Here is a 15,918-nt window from a genome sequence, read left to right as displayed (position 1 = left end):
GAAAATATCAATTTTTTTTGAAAATAAGCTTTCTAAAAAATATTTTTGAGGAAAAGTTGAAAGTATCAATTTTCCTTGAAAATAAGCTTTCTAAAAAAAATATTTTTAGAAAAAAGTTGAAAGTATCAATTCTTCTTAAAAATAAGTTTTCAAAAATAGATTTTTGAGGAAAAGTTGAAAGTATTAATTTTCCTTAGAAACAAGTTTTCAAAAGTGAGTTTTTGAGAAAAGGTTGAAAGTATCAATTTTCTTCGAAATTAAAAGTTTCAAAAAATAGTTTTGGGAAAAAATTAAAAGTATCAATTTTCCTTGAAATTAAAGTTTTCAAAAAAATATTTTAAGAAAAAGTTAAAAGTATAAATTTTTTTTGTACAAAGACAATCATTTTTTTCTTTCTTTTTATTTTTTTGAATTTTTTTTAATGTTAAATAATCCGACGACGGAGCCTCTGTAAGTGAAATAGTAGTTTTCTCGTATACTCTTGAAGTGAAGAAATTTTCTCAATTTTCTCTTAAAAGTATTAGAGTCAATTGAGAATAATTTTTAATAATTAATTACTTAGTAAATTTTTAAGGTTTATTAGATAACACAAAATTAAACTGGTATCATCTTTCGATGGGCGTTGTAAGGGTGCTATAACCTTCCTCACATGTAATCGAATTCTCAAATCTTGTTCTAGTTAATAGACCTGAACCTATTCTTTTAAAGACCCTTAAATTTAGGTATTTCTTGAAATGATAAATTCTTTAGGTGATCAATTACATCTAAATAAAAAAAATTAATGATAATTTTTTTAAGTTAATGTTTAACGATAAATCTTCGAATATAGTTGTTATGATAACTGTAATTACAATGTGGCCTATGATTGAGACATGTGAGCACATATTGATGTATTTTGAAATGAAAAGATGGCAACAAGACCTATTAGCTGTCTAAGCTTTAATTGGATCAAGCCCAAGTCTAAAAAAAAATAAGAAAGTAAGAACAGAACAAGGCAGGGTACCTTGGGAGTTCACTCTTGCAATAAGGGTATAGTCACTAAGCAGTTGACAAAACGAAGTATAACAAATAACAATCGTTTTGGATGGGCCAAAGCTGATGCTAGGAAAACTCTCCAAGATATGGCTTCTTCAGTTATATCTTTCCAAACCAGGTTAGTTCGAAGCATGTTTCTTCTTTTATTTATGCACTGAATTACCCTACAATTTATCTGACATCTTCTGCTTCTTAATGGAACGCTGCCTTAGAATGGGTTTGTCTCCTTTCATTCCATTATTGGAGTGGAATGCTACTATGCCGTGCAGTATGCAGCTATGGTGCTCTACAATTTGTATAGGCTAACGGTGGGAATTATTTTTCTTCTCTGCAGTGCAAGAATATATAAAGATTGTTACTTTTCACTTTAGTGACAAAACCAAAAAGCTGCTTTGTTACCTTTGTAATTTGATGCGATTGCTTTCTTCTAGTATTTCAGCAATATAAGATCAGCATTTCTGGGAGAGAAAAATGGGATATTTGTTTTTAGCATTCCTATAACTCGCGTTGGTTTAGTGAGGAAGGCTGTAGATTGTAAGGAGTCAAGAATAGGGAAGCAGCCGACAAGTGCCATCCAATCTGACAATTACATTGGAGGGTCAGGACTTGAATGTAAAGGGTCCTTTGGGAGAACTTGCATTGACTTATCCACGAGAAGTAAAGATTGATAGGGAGGAATCCGGGGTCCTAAGGATCAGAAAAGCAGTGGAGACTAGGAGAGCCAACCAAATGCATGGGCTTTTCAGGTAATTGTTCTTATCCTTTTGTTCTTCCTCTCTTTCTCTGAAACTTGGTTTCCTAATTCGTTCTTGATATGTTATTTGTCCAAGTCTATCTTGGTAATTACATGTTCATCGTTTAGTTCTTCACAGTTCTTTAAATACCCTTGTACGAACTTTACTGAAGGTTTTCAATGATATAGGGAATCAAGATTATATTTGCAAATTTGCCATGCCAAGAATTAGCAATCTATGATCAATAATTTGATGTTATCCTCTCATGAAACTGATAATTGGTCATGGATTTTCTTATCTTTCCTGTCAAATGTTATGAACAGGTATCCAGAATGCTTTTTTATTTTTAATTTTTATCATATAATCTGAACGTCATCATTTAGTTTCACTAACTAGAAAAAGATGCAACCAATGATTCACCTCAGTCCAGTAGCCACGATCCTTAGGCATTTTATTACATCGATCCGATATTCTTGCTTATTAAGCATCTACGATTTATTAATAGTATCACATTCTGGTTTTTATTTCTTTGAAATAAGAAATGTAATCAGATCCACTCCTTAAAAGGAATCAATTTGATACATTTTGTCAAGCATCACGGGGTGCTCTACTGCGTTTGAATTGGGTTTTGGATCAATGTGTCTTAATTGACAGCTTTTCTAACAAACATCACTAATTTGTTTTAAAAGTTGACTATTTTTAAGTCTCCAATCATTCCTGCCGGAGATTCAGATGCATTTTCTGCAGTCTGTTCGTTGTTTTTGTTTACTACAAATTCCATTTTGATGATCAACTTGTTATAGATGTGGTTGCTGCAGCTGCAGCAAATTTATTGGCAGATCATATACACGGATGCATACCAGGGTCCCATCTGATGTTCATGACACTTTTGTAAAATGATCCTTAGTGTTTTAAAAGTTAAAGAAATAGAAGTTGGATGCTGAAAAATTGCCTACTTTTATGATGCTTTCTCCCCATTTCATGTAATGAGAGGAAAAAGTTATAGCTTGAACCTACTATGATTTCTACTCCAACCCTCACTCAATTCCAATCACGTAAGCAGACTCCACAAGTCGCATGTTTTTTTTGTAATTATTCATGCACTCTTCTTATTTGACTCTTGTTTCTCCCTACATCTTCAAATTTTTGTATGATTATACGATGGAAGTTAGAATTGGAAAGTCTTGTAAGCATCATTTAATGACACTTAAATTGTGATTCTAGCTATATGAAATTGCCAGGACTCTTACTGACAAAATAGTGGTGGGAGTATCAAAGGGTTAGAAGAGACTTTAACTAGTTGGTGTTGGATATCGTGCAACGTTAGAAGGAAAAGGCCTGGTGTTGAGTCTTGGCTTTTCCCATCCTGTCAGGATGGCAATCCCTGAAGGCATTCAAGTGAAGGTGGAAGATAACACCAGAATCGTTGTAAGTGGGTATGACAAAAGCGCCATTGGTCAATTTGCTGCTTCTGTTAGAAAATGGAGACCTTCAGAACCATATAAGGGAAAGGGTGTGAAATACGCAGATGAGGTTATCAGAAGAAAAGAGGGCAAAGCAGGGAAGAAGAAGTAATGGTGGTGTGCCTTGTTTCTCATTTATCCTCTCATTTTGTTCTTGTCTAGGAATCTGGAATTAATGAAACGAACTCGTGTCGCTGCTAAAGCTATTTCTCACAATTAATTAAGAGTTGATTGGTTTTCCCTGTTTCATATGACTTTGTACCCCATGTACATGTAAGAATCCAAGAATCTTTTTTGTTGCAAGATTTCTTCTTCATATAGATATAGGATTTATGGGGCATTCTCTTAGAAATATCTCTGCTGCAACAGCTCTTTTCTTCTAGAAAGAGAAACTCAGGTGCCAAGAAGAAAAATAGAAATAGGAGGCACTTTCAGTTAACTGTATTGATCATGCATATAGTGTTCCTATTCGTGAATCAGAATATATACTTTCTGAAAAAAACTCAACGACGAAAGGACAATTCGTCTTCCAGGGATCACATTTTCCTTGATGGAGATGGCTAATTCTGTGGCGAAGCCATGGAGCTGCACTATCACAAATCAAGTTAAATCCATTTGTTTTTGTGGCTGACCATGTTCTATCAATTCCTCTACTTCAAAAGAGGCTCCTTCTTATCCTCCCATGCATCCAATCTTTTCCTAGCTTCTTCGACCTGCCATTGGATATTAAAATCTTGTTCAATGGGAGAGTTAATACATACATAAATATAGATCAATAAACACTTAAAGAAGACAAGCAATAAATTATGTATTGTTTTGGTGGAAAATATTAACAGGGTTACCTCCTTTTCCCAATCTGTCCGACAAGTGATCCAAATCAAGATGAAGGTTTGCATGGCTGTGCCACCAATCATACCTGACCATATACCCTGAAACCAGCTCATGGATCATAATCCAAACCCAATGAACTTTTAAATATTAAGAAAAAATGAAAAATAATGTAATTACCTTGGCACCCAGCTTGAAGTAAAAGCCAAGAAGAGAACCCAAGGGAATCCCAACCACGTAATAACAACCAAGATTGACATATGCAACAAAAGCTTGCCATCCACACCCAACAGCCACACCTTCATGCAAAGCAATTATAAAACCAAAAATAAAAAAGAGATGAAAACGTTGATTTGCACTGAATAGTTGTATTTTAATAGATGTTACCAGACAAAACTGGCTGAATTCCGTTGAGGATAAGGGTTAGTGCTAGAAGCGGACAGAGATCTGAAACAGCCTGAGCCACCACTTCACCTTCAGTGAAGGCAAAGCTAATGACGTGACAAAGAAACATAACTGTTAGAGCCGCCGCCACCGCGATTATGAATGAAAATAATGTCACTATTACCACCGAAAACGATGCTGATTTTGGATGTCCTGCTCCGAGCTCGTTTCCTACTCTTACACTGCTCATTTTGCATTCATTTTTATCAATTATAGTATCAGTAATTTGCAAGATAATTTTTATTGATAATACGGTCAGGATATTCTCAGTTTTTACATGAATATAATATATCTTTCTGGCTATTTGTAAAGATAATTTCATGTAAAATTTTATTTTCTAAATGCAATGTAAGAGAATTTGAATGACGAATTTATTCTTTATAAATTGCAGATGATTTTTTGTTAACAAATATCAAAATCATATGTAGTCATAAATTATATTTGAATGTTTTGATAATTACATTTCAATTTAAGTATAATTTTTTTCACTTTTTATCAAATATAATTCCTTTTGGAGAAATAAAAAGGTAGGTAGTGAACGTTATTCAAATAAAATATATAAAAAAATTTGATGACTAACCTTGCAGCGGGATTGAACCCAACCGAAATCATAGACACCCATCCAGATATAGTCATGCTGAAATAATGAACCCATTAAAAATATATTAACCAACCAAACCAATTTATGTACTTTTGTTGAGAAGAATTGAAAGAATATGACAGTAAAAATGTGTTTCGACAATTGTAATAAAAAAAATTATACTAGCGAGTGTAATATCTAATGAAATAATTGGAAAAAAAAGGTGAAAAAAAAAAAAGCTTGGTAAGAATTGCAAAATCAGAAAGTTATTTTACTAAATGTAATATTATCATCACATTAAAAGATTTATAAAAGTTAATAATAGTATTGGAATAATACCTATTCAAAGATCAGATTATTTGTTCAAATCCGAAAATTCGCTTAAGTTTTAAGAGGGTTTAGACAAAACATTAAAACCCATTAAATGAATTTGAGCATAATTTTTAAATTGGTTTAAATTTTGGATCGAGTTTTGGAAAAAAAAAATTAAAGCCTGAACTCATCTTGACCTATCTTAAATAAACTTTATAGAATTAAAATATCATAATTATATAAGTATATATATGTAATTTTTTATTTTTTATAATTTATTTAAGAAAGGATTTTTTAATTTTTTATTATATAAATTAAATTTAATGGATGAATTTGAGATTTATTTTTTTTAATTTAGGTCAGACTTGAGAAAATTTTGATACTCGAAATATTGGATCGGATCAAATCTAGACAAGTATATCAACAATTAATACCAAGCATGAACTTGACCCGATCAATTAACACCTCTAATTGGAATTAATTACTATAAAAGTAGATTTTAATTATTAGTCCACAAATTGCTTTGATTAGTGTTTAACTTTTGAAACCAAATAAAACAAGAATCAGAAATGATGTTCACTTACAATATGGAGAGTGAAGCAATCCTGCTGGCAAAACCAGAACCTGAAAATATCAAGTTTCCAAACGCAACATCACGGCAGACGCAGCAGACAACTTGAAGAAGCCCGGCAGTCCAGTGAAGGCTTGAACACTGAATCCATTCCATGTATATTTGCACTTGTCACTTTTAGCTATGTATACAATTCAGCAATCACCACAATCCACCATGACAAGCTCAAAACCAACGACGCACCAAACAAACCAAGCCCAATTTTGTACACAGCCAGCCAAGTTAGCAGCAAATGTATGATCAATGTGGCCGTTGATATATAAGCACTAGGAGCCACTATGCTCTGAGCCTGCAAAAATTTCTATATTGGGAAATTTATGGCGTATGCAAATATTTGTGGTATTAGGCCATAGATGAAGATTGCAGCAGCTGAGGCAATATCAGGCGATTCAGCTAGTAATATTAAGACTGGTTTCGATAGGATTTAGATAACTGTGAGAAGAACGCCGGTTAAGGCGAGGAGAACCGCTGATCTTTGAAGATATATGCCTGGCATGTCGTATTTGTGTGCACCAAAGGCTTTTCCGCAATGCGTTTCCACCGCACTCCCCATTCCTAACTATATATAAATATTCATAAAAATCATAAGAAATTAATGTCACCAAGACATCCACTGCAAGAAATAATGGCTTTACCGCCGAAATTTTTTATCGATAGTCCAAATTAGGAGAATTTCGTCAGTAAAAGTTTTTTTTTTTTTTTATTGTTTTCTTGTAGAGGTAGCTATAGATATACATATCTAAAATTAATGTATACCATGAGACCATAAGCAAAGATTTGGATGCCGGTGTTTCCCAGGGAGGCTGCAGCGAGTTCAAGATTACCAAGGTGGCCGGAGAAGATTTAGGTGGACATAGACATGACATAATTGATCATATAAACAATAACAGCAGGTGCAGCCAGGTGGAAAAGCAGCTTGGACTCGATCCATGTTGCTTTCTGGAAACGCTCAAAGAAGGAAAGATTAGGGTCTGATAATGTATTTTCAAGCTCTGACGAGCTGTTATCTCGGATTTTGTGTGTGATAGTTGCGGTTGAATCAGAGGTTGTTGGATGGTGTCTTGGGATGATCCCATTGTAGGGTTATGGTTTATGGCTGTGGAACAGTTGTAATTTTGTAATAGATGATTGTTTTTATGATTTGCTGGCTGCTTAAATGGAAATGAGAGGCAGATTTGGAAGTTTTTATGTACATTTCATTTATTAGGAAAAAGTTTACATTTTTTATACGATATTAAAAAAATTATATTTACAAAAGAAAATTACTTTCAAATAAAAATGTCAAATTTACCTATATTTAATAGAGAACGTGACATTTTATTCAAATAGAGATAGGGATGGATATTATATTATGGACATGAAGATAGAGATGTATATTATTTTAAAGTTTTATTAGATACGAAAATGAAAACAGATAATATAATATTCATCATGTACTTGTATCTTATATATATTTTTATATATTTAGTAAATATATTTTTATTGAAAAAATATACATTAATATGTATTTATAAAAAATTACCTAAATATACAAGATAAAAAATAAAAAATTATATTTTAGTTTTTATTTTTCTTAAAAAAAACTATGAGTTTGAGTTACTTATATTTATTAAATACTTGCAAGAATGGAGATGTGGATAAATTTAAAATATCCAATAAGCATGGATGTGAAGATGGGTACAATGTAAAAATTTGAAGATAGAAAAAAAAAAGATTTATCCTATTCATATCTTATATATTGACATCTTTATTTTTAAATGTTAAAAAATGTTCATGATTCCCCAAAAGAAAATAAGGATTGGAAAATTGCTTTCAAACGTCTAAATATATCCACCTTTATAAGAAAAAAAGGATTTGAACTTCACATCTTTGAAAATAAATATATTAGCAGAAATTAAGCATTATTGGATTAATCAACCAGAAGAATTAATATTACTAAATACAAATTGAATTCAATTCCATTGAATAATTATAAGAAGATAATTTTTAAAAAATTTATTAAATTTAATATAAATAAATATATTTAAATCAATCCAAAAAAATATAAATAGAACAAAATCCAAAAATCTCTTATCCTTTAAAAAAAATCAATTTATATTGTATCTTTAAAGACCTTATAATTTTATTCCATTAAACACCTTACTATTATGAAGAAAAGACCTTATAATTTTAATGACCAAGCTTGACATCTTGTTGTAAGTTAGTATGAAGCACAAACCAAATTGAAGACAAAAGTTCATTCACTTTTCTTGTGCAGAAAATCATTCAGACTTTCTCCAAAAATGTGATCACTCTTTGTTTGTAAATTTAGCAAATGCGAAAGTCTTCTCAAAGTTTGACCTCAAAGCAGGATTTTGACAATTAAGTATACATCCACAGGATAGATACAAAACGGTGTTTTGCATTCCTTAACATCATTTCTAGATTTTCAGTGGACAATAATGCCTTTTGGATTAAAAGTTGCTCCTTCACTGTTCCAGAAAGCAATGACGAAGATATTTGCTCCAATTCTTGATAATGCCTTGATCTACATTGATGATATCTTATTGTTCTCTCCAGATGTCATATTTCATACACAGTTATCTTGGTCATACTACCTGCACTGTGCATAGAAATGGTATAAGAGCTTGAAGCTTGTCAAGATAGTGAGAAGAGAATATGTTTCTAAGCCTTGATTATTGAAGTTGGAAAAAGGAAAAGTCAAAAGAGAGTTTTATTTTCATGGATCTATCAACTCTTAGTAACTCTAGTTCTCAACCTTTTTCTTCTAGATCTTCTTTTAGTTTATCTTTTCCTCATTCTTTTGTACTTAAAAAGTCTTCTTCTTCTAAGTTCAAGTTCTTATATGAAGTAGATTATATTTCAGAAGAAAAAAAAACCCAACAAACAGTTCTTCCCCTTGTAAATCCCTATATAGCTTTCTCAAACTCCTCTCATTCTCTTACTAGATCTTTAAAAACTCTTTTAAAACCTAAATACCAAGCTCCAAAAGAATATGTTCAAGCCACAAACTTTGATTAATGTATTCTTTCAGCAAGACTTTAAGAGCACTTTGTTACTCTTCAGAACCCAAAAAAATTTCTTCAACAGTGGTCAGAACAATGATATACTCATATTCACTTTGGTACTATCAGAATAGCTTTAACTTTCCATGACAGAAATGGAATTCCTGTATGTACCAAAATTACATTATTGGATACAAGATTTAAAGAATACAAGCATGCTGTCCTTAGCATAATTAAGACAATGCTTAATGCATGAACTGTTTTCTTCACAGTCTTCCCAAATTATAATATGTCTCTTCATGATCCAACTATGTTAGATGCTTTAAAAGTTCAAGTCCAGATTGTAGGCACAGAAATGAAAGGACTCCAGACAACCCTTCACTACCAAATGGCATATAGAGTTCAAGATCATGCCATTAACTTGCCTCTTTCACACTCTAGTGATGCTGTTTTTGTCAAAATGGAAGCAATAGATAAGACTCCTAGACATATTCACATTTCAAAGTAGATCTCCAATAAATAACTTGCCACCCTTCTCCCAAAGACATAGACGATAAGTTATCAAAAGATTTAGAAGCATGATGAATCAATTGAACACTTTGATCCAACCTACAAGATAAATCAGAATGGTACTGTCATAATTGAGTTTGATCACAGCAAAGGAAAGGATGTTCCTCCTCCAACAATTTTTTCAACATAATTTATGATGCAAAGATGTCAAGCTGATCTCCTTGATGTTTCAATCACACATTTTCAATCCAATGGAAATCTTGTGTATGCATATAAATCTTTACAAGGACATTGTTATTGGGACATAAATTGTCAATGCAAAGAATGCCAGATAGACGCATATAGAAACTTTCTGGATGATGATGTTCCAAAGAAGCAAAAGAAAAAAAAGTCATCCCAGCAAAAGCTCAAAGAAAGATATAAGAATAGAGACCCTGAAGTTGATCTCCTTAGTGAACCCTCTGGAAAGTTTGACTACTATGTCTTCTATCCTAAAAAAGAAAAACCACTCCATCAAACCTACTCAAATCAAATCACACAAAAACCAGATTTCACCCAAGATTTCACCCAACTTTTACCATAAATTTTCATGATGCAACCAACCTACCCAAGCTTAGATTTTTTTTCTTTTCAAGAGTTTCACAAAGACCAGTATAAACACATTCCAAAAACCTCAATTCTCACTGATAGAGATGAATATGGGAACTAAAAAAATGTTTCTTATGCTGAAGTAGTTTTAAACTGACAAACTAAAAATTCTCTCCAGCAGAATGCATACCTGCACATAATTGAACACAAGTTGGATCAAGTCAGTCATCATTTTGATCAGAGCCTTGTCAATTTTCAAAATATTATTCTTGAAATTCAATCAAGAATAATAATCCTTGATCAAGAACTCAGATATATGGCTGAAACTAACACTGGATTCACTTATGCTTTCACTGAACGAGAGAAAAAAATGAAGAACCTAAAGATTCAACTTGCAGACCTTCAAAACCAGTTTCGTCAGAAACAACAATAACAACAGGCAGTCTCAGTTACAACATCTTCACACCACTTTACACTGGCATGTATGACACTCTTTACCAAGCTTATACTCCTCCTCTATTTCAACTATATAATCTTTCAATGTCACCTTCAAAACCTTTTTTCACACCTTTTCAGTATAAACCTCTCCCAACATCCATCCCAACATCCTCACAACTAACACAATACTTTACTCCTATCTCAGACCAACCAGAACAACCCTCTTTTGGTATAACTGAAAAATAGATTCACAGATTTTCAGAAAAATAATCAGTTGCTCCAAAATCAAAAAGAGTTACAGAACAACCACTTTCTCAACCTTCAAAACCAAAACCAAGTTCAAGTTTCACACCTCAAAACCCTACACCACAACCAGACCAAAAATCTGTACAACTTATGATTTCTCCTACACAAACCTTTTCAGAAATACTTCATCAAATGGCACAAGATAATTTCCCTCAATTTTTTTTTGAAGATATTTTTCTTTTTACCTTTGAGACTGAATCCCATATGAACACTGTCAAATCAGATGACTCAGTTGAAGCAGATGATACTAATGACTCAGATGAGATAATGTTCTATCAGATTTTCATGACAGAACCAATCGTTAAAGTTCCAGATAATACTCCAGAAGTTCACAACCCTGATGCAATGGACACTGAATAACACCCTCCTCCACAACAATCACATGTTCCTCCTTCGACATCAAAGTTCTTAGTTTTTACCATTGATGATATTTTTCCTTCAAAATAGCCCTCAAGATTTCAAAAGTTCTTAGCATGAGGACTAGTTGAATTAAATTCTCATCCCAATGTCACAATGAATATAGTATTGATCAGATTTATTTTCAGACTAGTTGAAACTCTGAAAAATTTTTGAGACAACATTGGTGAATACAGACAACTCCAGTTTCTTCAATATCCAATAATCACAGAAGTTATCTCTCAATTTGTAGCAATCTTTTGTGGATAAAAAACTCACAGATTGAAAAAGATCAGAGAATAATTTTTCAAACTAAAATGTTGTTCTTTCCATCCAAAAGATCTTAACAGACGCTATAAACAGTTCTTCCAGTATTTTTACATACTTGGTGGATTCGATGACATCAACTTAAAGCAAACCTTTCTCAATTTTGTTTCAGAAAAACTTGCACAGCAAACAAGAACCAAGTTGAACCTCAAATCTCTTGATGTTAGATCTATGACCTTTAAAAATATTTACAAAATGATGTTGGAAGCATTTGATAAGATTTACAAAGAATACAAATACATCAAAACCTTGGTGCATAACCCTAAAAAGTTAAAAAAGCCATGCTCTTACTCTTCCTCAGGCTTTCAAATCAAATGTTCTTTCAAAGATCCCTCATGTTTTTGTAGCATCAAGAAAAAAAGCATTTAAGAAGATTTAGACCTTTCAAACCTCTAATCTTCTTCAAACCCAAACATAAGAAGCTTTTCAGATATGCTGATAAGCCCAAAAGATTTCAAAGATTCAAGTTTGTAAGAAAGAAGAAAAATCCAAAGATTAAAAGTTTAAAGTGTTTTTTTTTATGAAAAATCAAGACATTTTTCAAAGAATTACCCAAAGTCAAATAAAAAATCAGTCAAGATGATCCAAGACATTGCTAATATCTCTGGTATTAATCTCTCAGATGATGATCTTGAATTAATTTTCTCTCTTGATAATGAGTAGAATGAAAGCCTGTTTATGATCAAGTAGTTTGATGATGCTGAGTTTTTAGATTTAGATTTCTTAGAATACTCAGATGACTTCACAGATGATCAATGTTATAAGTATATGTCAGTTCAAGAACTCTAAAAAATCCAAACTCTCCAACCTTCAAAATTGCCTTTAGCTCCAGTTTAGATATTCCCTCATAAACATCTTCTCCTATAATAGTCACAGCCTTTTTTTATACTGGTACAACCCAAACCATAGCAAACCTCCTTATCTTACCCAAAAACGTTTGGACAAAACAAAAAATCTTTTTTAAAATCGTTGATGAGAATGTATTTTTTACAGACTTTATCAGTAACCCTGTTACCCTTCAAATCTTCTCAGGTTATCAAATAACTCAAAAGATTTTAGGATCTCCACTTCCTCAGAAAGACCTTGTTATTGGTTTTGATATCATTATCAGTATACCAGGTTTAAAGCTTAGTGAAAAAGGTATCAAGTTTGAAAGTTATTTCAGACTTTGGAAAAACCTTCCCAATCTCTTTACCCTAACTATTCAACCAGATGTTTTCCAAGAATTTAGATAAAAATTCATTCACTTTTCTTGTGCAGAAAATCATTCAGACTTCTTTCAGAAATGTGACCACCCACTTTGGAAAAACTCTGAATTTTTCATTTTTCTTCCGTTCAAAAAAGATGAAAATGCCAATCCCACAAAAGCTAGTCATTTAGGCATGAATCAAGATTATTTCAAGCAAGTAATCTAAGAATGTTCACTTCTCTAGGCTCAAGGATTAATTGAACTAACCTCCTCTCCAAGGGCATATGAAGCATTTTATGTCAACAAACGTTAAGAACAAGTTCGTAGAAAATTAAGATTGGTGATTAATTACAAGCCTCTAAACATTTTCCTTACAAATGATAAGTTCCCTCTTTCAGACAGAAAAACTTTGTTTGTAAATTTGGCAAATGCGAAAGTATTTCCAAAGTTTGACATCAAAGCAAGATTTTGACAATTAGGTATACATCCATAGGACAGATACAAAACGACGTTTTGCATTTCTCAACACCATTTCTAGTGGACAGTAATGCCTTTTGGATTAAAAGTTACTCTTTCACTGTTTCAGAAAGTAATGACGAAGATATTTGCTCTAATTCTTGATAATGCCTTGATCTACATTGATGATATCTTACTGTTTTCTCCAGATGTCACATTTCATACACAGTTATTGGATAAGTTTCAGTAAATTATTCAACAGTATAAGATAATGCTCTCAAAGAAAAAGATGATCATTGGTGCTTCAGAAATTGATTTCTTAAGCATGCATCTAAAAGATAGTCAGTACATAGCTTAACCCCACATTATTCAGACATTTGTAGATTTCTCTGATAAAAATTTTTCAAAAAAGAAAATTCAGTAATTTTTCAGTATAGTAAATTATATTAGTGAATTTCTCTCAGATCTTGTCCAGTTAACTCATTTTCTCAGACAAAAGCTCAAGAAAGAACCATCCACGTGGTTTCAAAAATAGATAAATGCAGTACATACCTTAAAAATAAAAGTAAAGTCACTTTCAACTTTAAAGATTCCTTCTTATAGAAAAAAATACTGTAAACAGATGCAAGTGAACAGTTTTGGTCAACAATTCTTTTAGAAGAAAAAGATGAAACCAGATAAATCTACGGTTAAAAGAGTGGAAAATTCAAAGAATTTTATATGAGTGAATTTCTCTCAGGTCTTGCCCAATTAACTCATTTTCTCAGACAAATGCTCAAGAAAAAACCATCCACGTAATCTCAAAAATAGATAAATGCAGTACATACCTTGAAGATAAAAGCAAAGTCACTTTTAACTTTAAAGATTCCCTCTGATAGAAAAAAGATACTGTAAACAGATACAAGTGAACAGTTTTGGTCAGCAATTTTTTTAGAAGAAAAAGATGAAACCAGACAAATCTATGGTTAAAAGAGTAGAAAATTTAAAGATTCAAAACTCCATTATCACTCTACACTAAAAGAGATTTTAGTTGTAAAGTATGGAATCCAAAAATTTGAATTTCACCTCATTGGATATCACTTTCTTATGAAATTAGATATATCAACCTTTGATCAGATGCTCAATTTCAAAAAGAAAAAATACCAAATGTACAGTTACATAGGTTATCACAATACTCTTTCACTACAGTATGTACAAAAGGCAAAGATAACCTCATTCCAGACATGCTCATAAGATCTCCTTCAAACTCCTTACAGATTATCTCAGTCATTTGCATGATGACCTCTTTACCTTTACCTTTACCCTCATTTGATCTTGTTCCTCAAACGGTAATCAATCATTTTCTTTATCCTTATCTTTACAACTCGAAATATAAACCCTTTGTTTCAAATCCAGATTTTTAACCAATTTTTTCAGTTTACAGCCTTCCTTCTGAAATCTAGCAGATCATTGCTAGAAAGACACTTGAAAGACGTGCTCATAATCTCATCTATAAAATGTAGGCTATACTCATCAAAAAATGAGGTGATCATGGCCTCAGACCCATTGGCTTTCATCTTCAATTCTCTTTTTTACACTTGTTCCAGATTCCTCATACTGTAGGTCTATTCAAAGAAGCCTTAGTTTTTTATGGTATTTATGCCAACTCTATACCATTGCCATTGAGGTTAACCCCTTTGAACTCAATTTTGTCACAATCACTTTTGCTAATAATGACTTCCTTTATGAAGCTGATATTCATTTAGAAAATTTCTTGAAATGGTTTAAACTCCTCCATACTTGGTATTCTGCCACCAAATATTTTCCCCAACACTATCATGTTATCTTCTTCTTCCACCGCCCTTGTGAACTCTATGAAAATTATGCCTTCTTTCAACCCTACTCTGACCTTTATGTGTGTAATCCATATTCTCTATACAAATCTATCTTTTTCTATGCTCATGAATACAAGCTCTTATTAAAAAAAAAAACTCTGTAAAATCAACAATCTCTCAATTCTTACAAAACTTTTTCCTTTAAAAAAAAATCATGGTGGTAGTACCCTCTAGAATACATCTAAGAATTACACAATCACTTGGCACATTGGACTCTTAAACCACCCTACAACACTTGGTGGAGTGATTTATCACAACGACTTGTTAATTTTGATCTCCACATTCCTTCATAATTAATAAAACTTCTAACAAACCTTTACTGACATAATGAAGAAGATCTCTCCAGACTTCGAGCAAGATTTAAACATAGAGTCTATAATCACCTATTCCAACATTGTGATTCTCATCCTGATGATTTTGAATAAAAACTATACAGATGGGTAGATGATTGTCTCATTCTTTAGTACCTTGAAGATTTCTCAGAATAAAGACATTCATGGTGTTTCAAGACAGAAGATTCCCTGTTTTAGTCCAATTATGTATAATTATGCATGATAATTTTAGTTTCTCCAAAAGCTTCCAAAAGTTGATTATGATGCCTCCACATCAAGATAACTTTATGTCAAGTTTTCATCAACTTTATGTCAAATAAGTGATGAGTCACCTGACTTTAAGCTTTATGTCAAGTCACTTGTAAAGTTATAATTATGCTTTGTCCTAACCTTGTCCTATTAGGTTACTATTCTTTTACTTTTCTCTTGTATAAATAAGATGCTACTTCTCCAAGAAGGCATCGAAGCAT

The 15,918-nt window shown here is 32.2% G+C and overlaps 1 protein-coding gene and 1 pseudogene across 2 annotated transcripts; one reads left to right on the top strand and one right to left on the bottom strand.

Moving 5' to 3' along the window:
- Positions 1-984: 984 nt before the first annotated feature.
- On the top strand, positions 985-3,535 carry LOC111282214 (large ribosomal subunit protein uL6c-like; annotated as a pseudogene). Its single transcript, XR_016342077.1, has 4 exons — positions 985-1,153; positions 1,248-1,343; positions 1,467-1,781; positions 3,011-3,535. The product of XR_016342077.1 is annotated as a large ribosomal subunit protein uL6c-like (transcript).
- A 218-nt stretch (positions 3,536-3,753) lies between these two features.
- LOC111282330 (protein DETOXIFICATION 40-like) lies at positions 3,754-5,141 on the bottom strand. The gene is made up of 5 exons (XM_089760569.1): positions 5,085-5,141; positions 4,448-4,686; positions 4,241-4,359; positions 4,075-4,161; positions 3,754-3,945 (listed from the first exon to the last, which is right to left on the bottom strand). Exons 1-5 carry the CDS (start codon positions 5,138-5,140, stop codon positions 3,883-3,885), a joined length of 564 nt encoding a protein of 187 aa, XP_089616695.1. The 5' UTR covers position 5,141; the 3' UTR covers positions 3,754-3,882.
- Between the last annotated feature and the right edge of the window lie 10,777 nt (positions 5,142-15,918).

Source organism: Durio zibethinus, chromosome 5 (genome assembly GCF_047325235.1).
Source record: "Durio zibethinus cultivar Kanyao isolate XHJ-2024 chromosome 5, ASM4732523v1, whole genome shotgun sequence".
Classification (NCBI taxonomy): domain Eukaryota; kingdom Viridiplantae; phylum Streptophyta; class Magnoliopsida; order Malvales; family Malvaceae; genus Durio; species Durio zibethinus.
The sequence above is the reverse complement of the archived record's forward strand: the minus strand, read 5'-3'. Positions and strand labels throughout refer to the sequence as shown.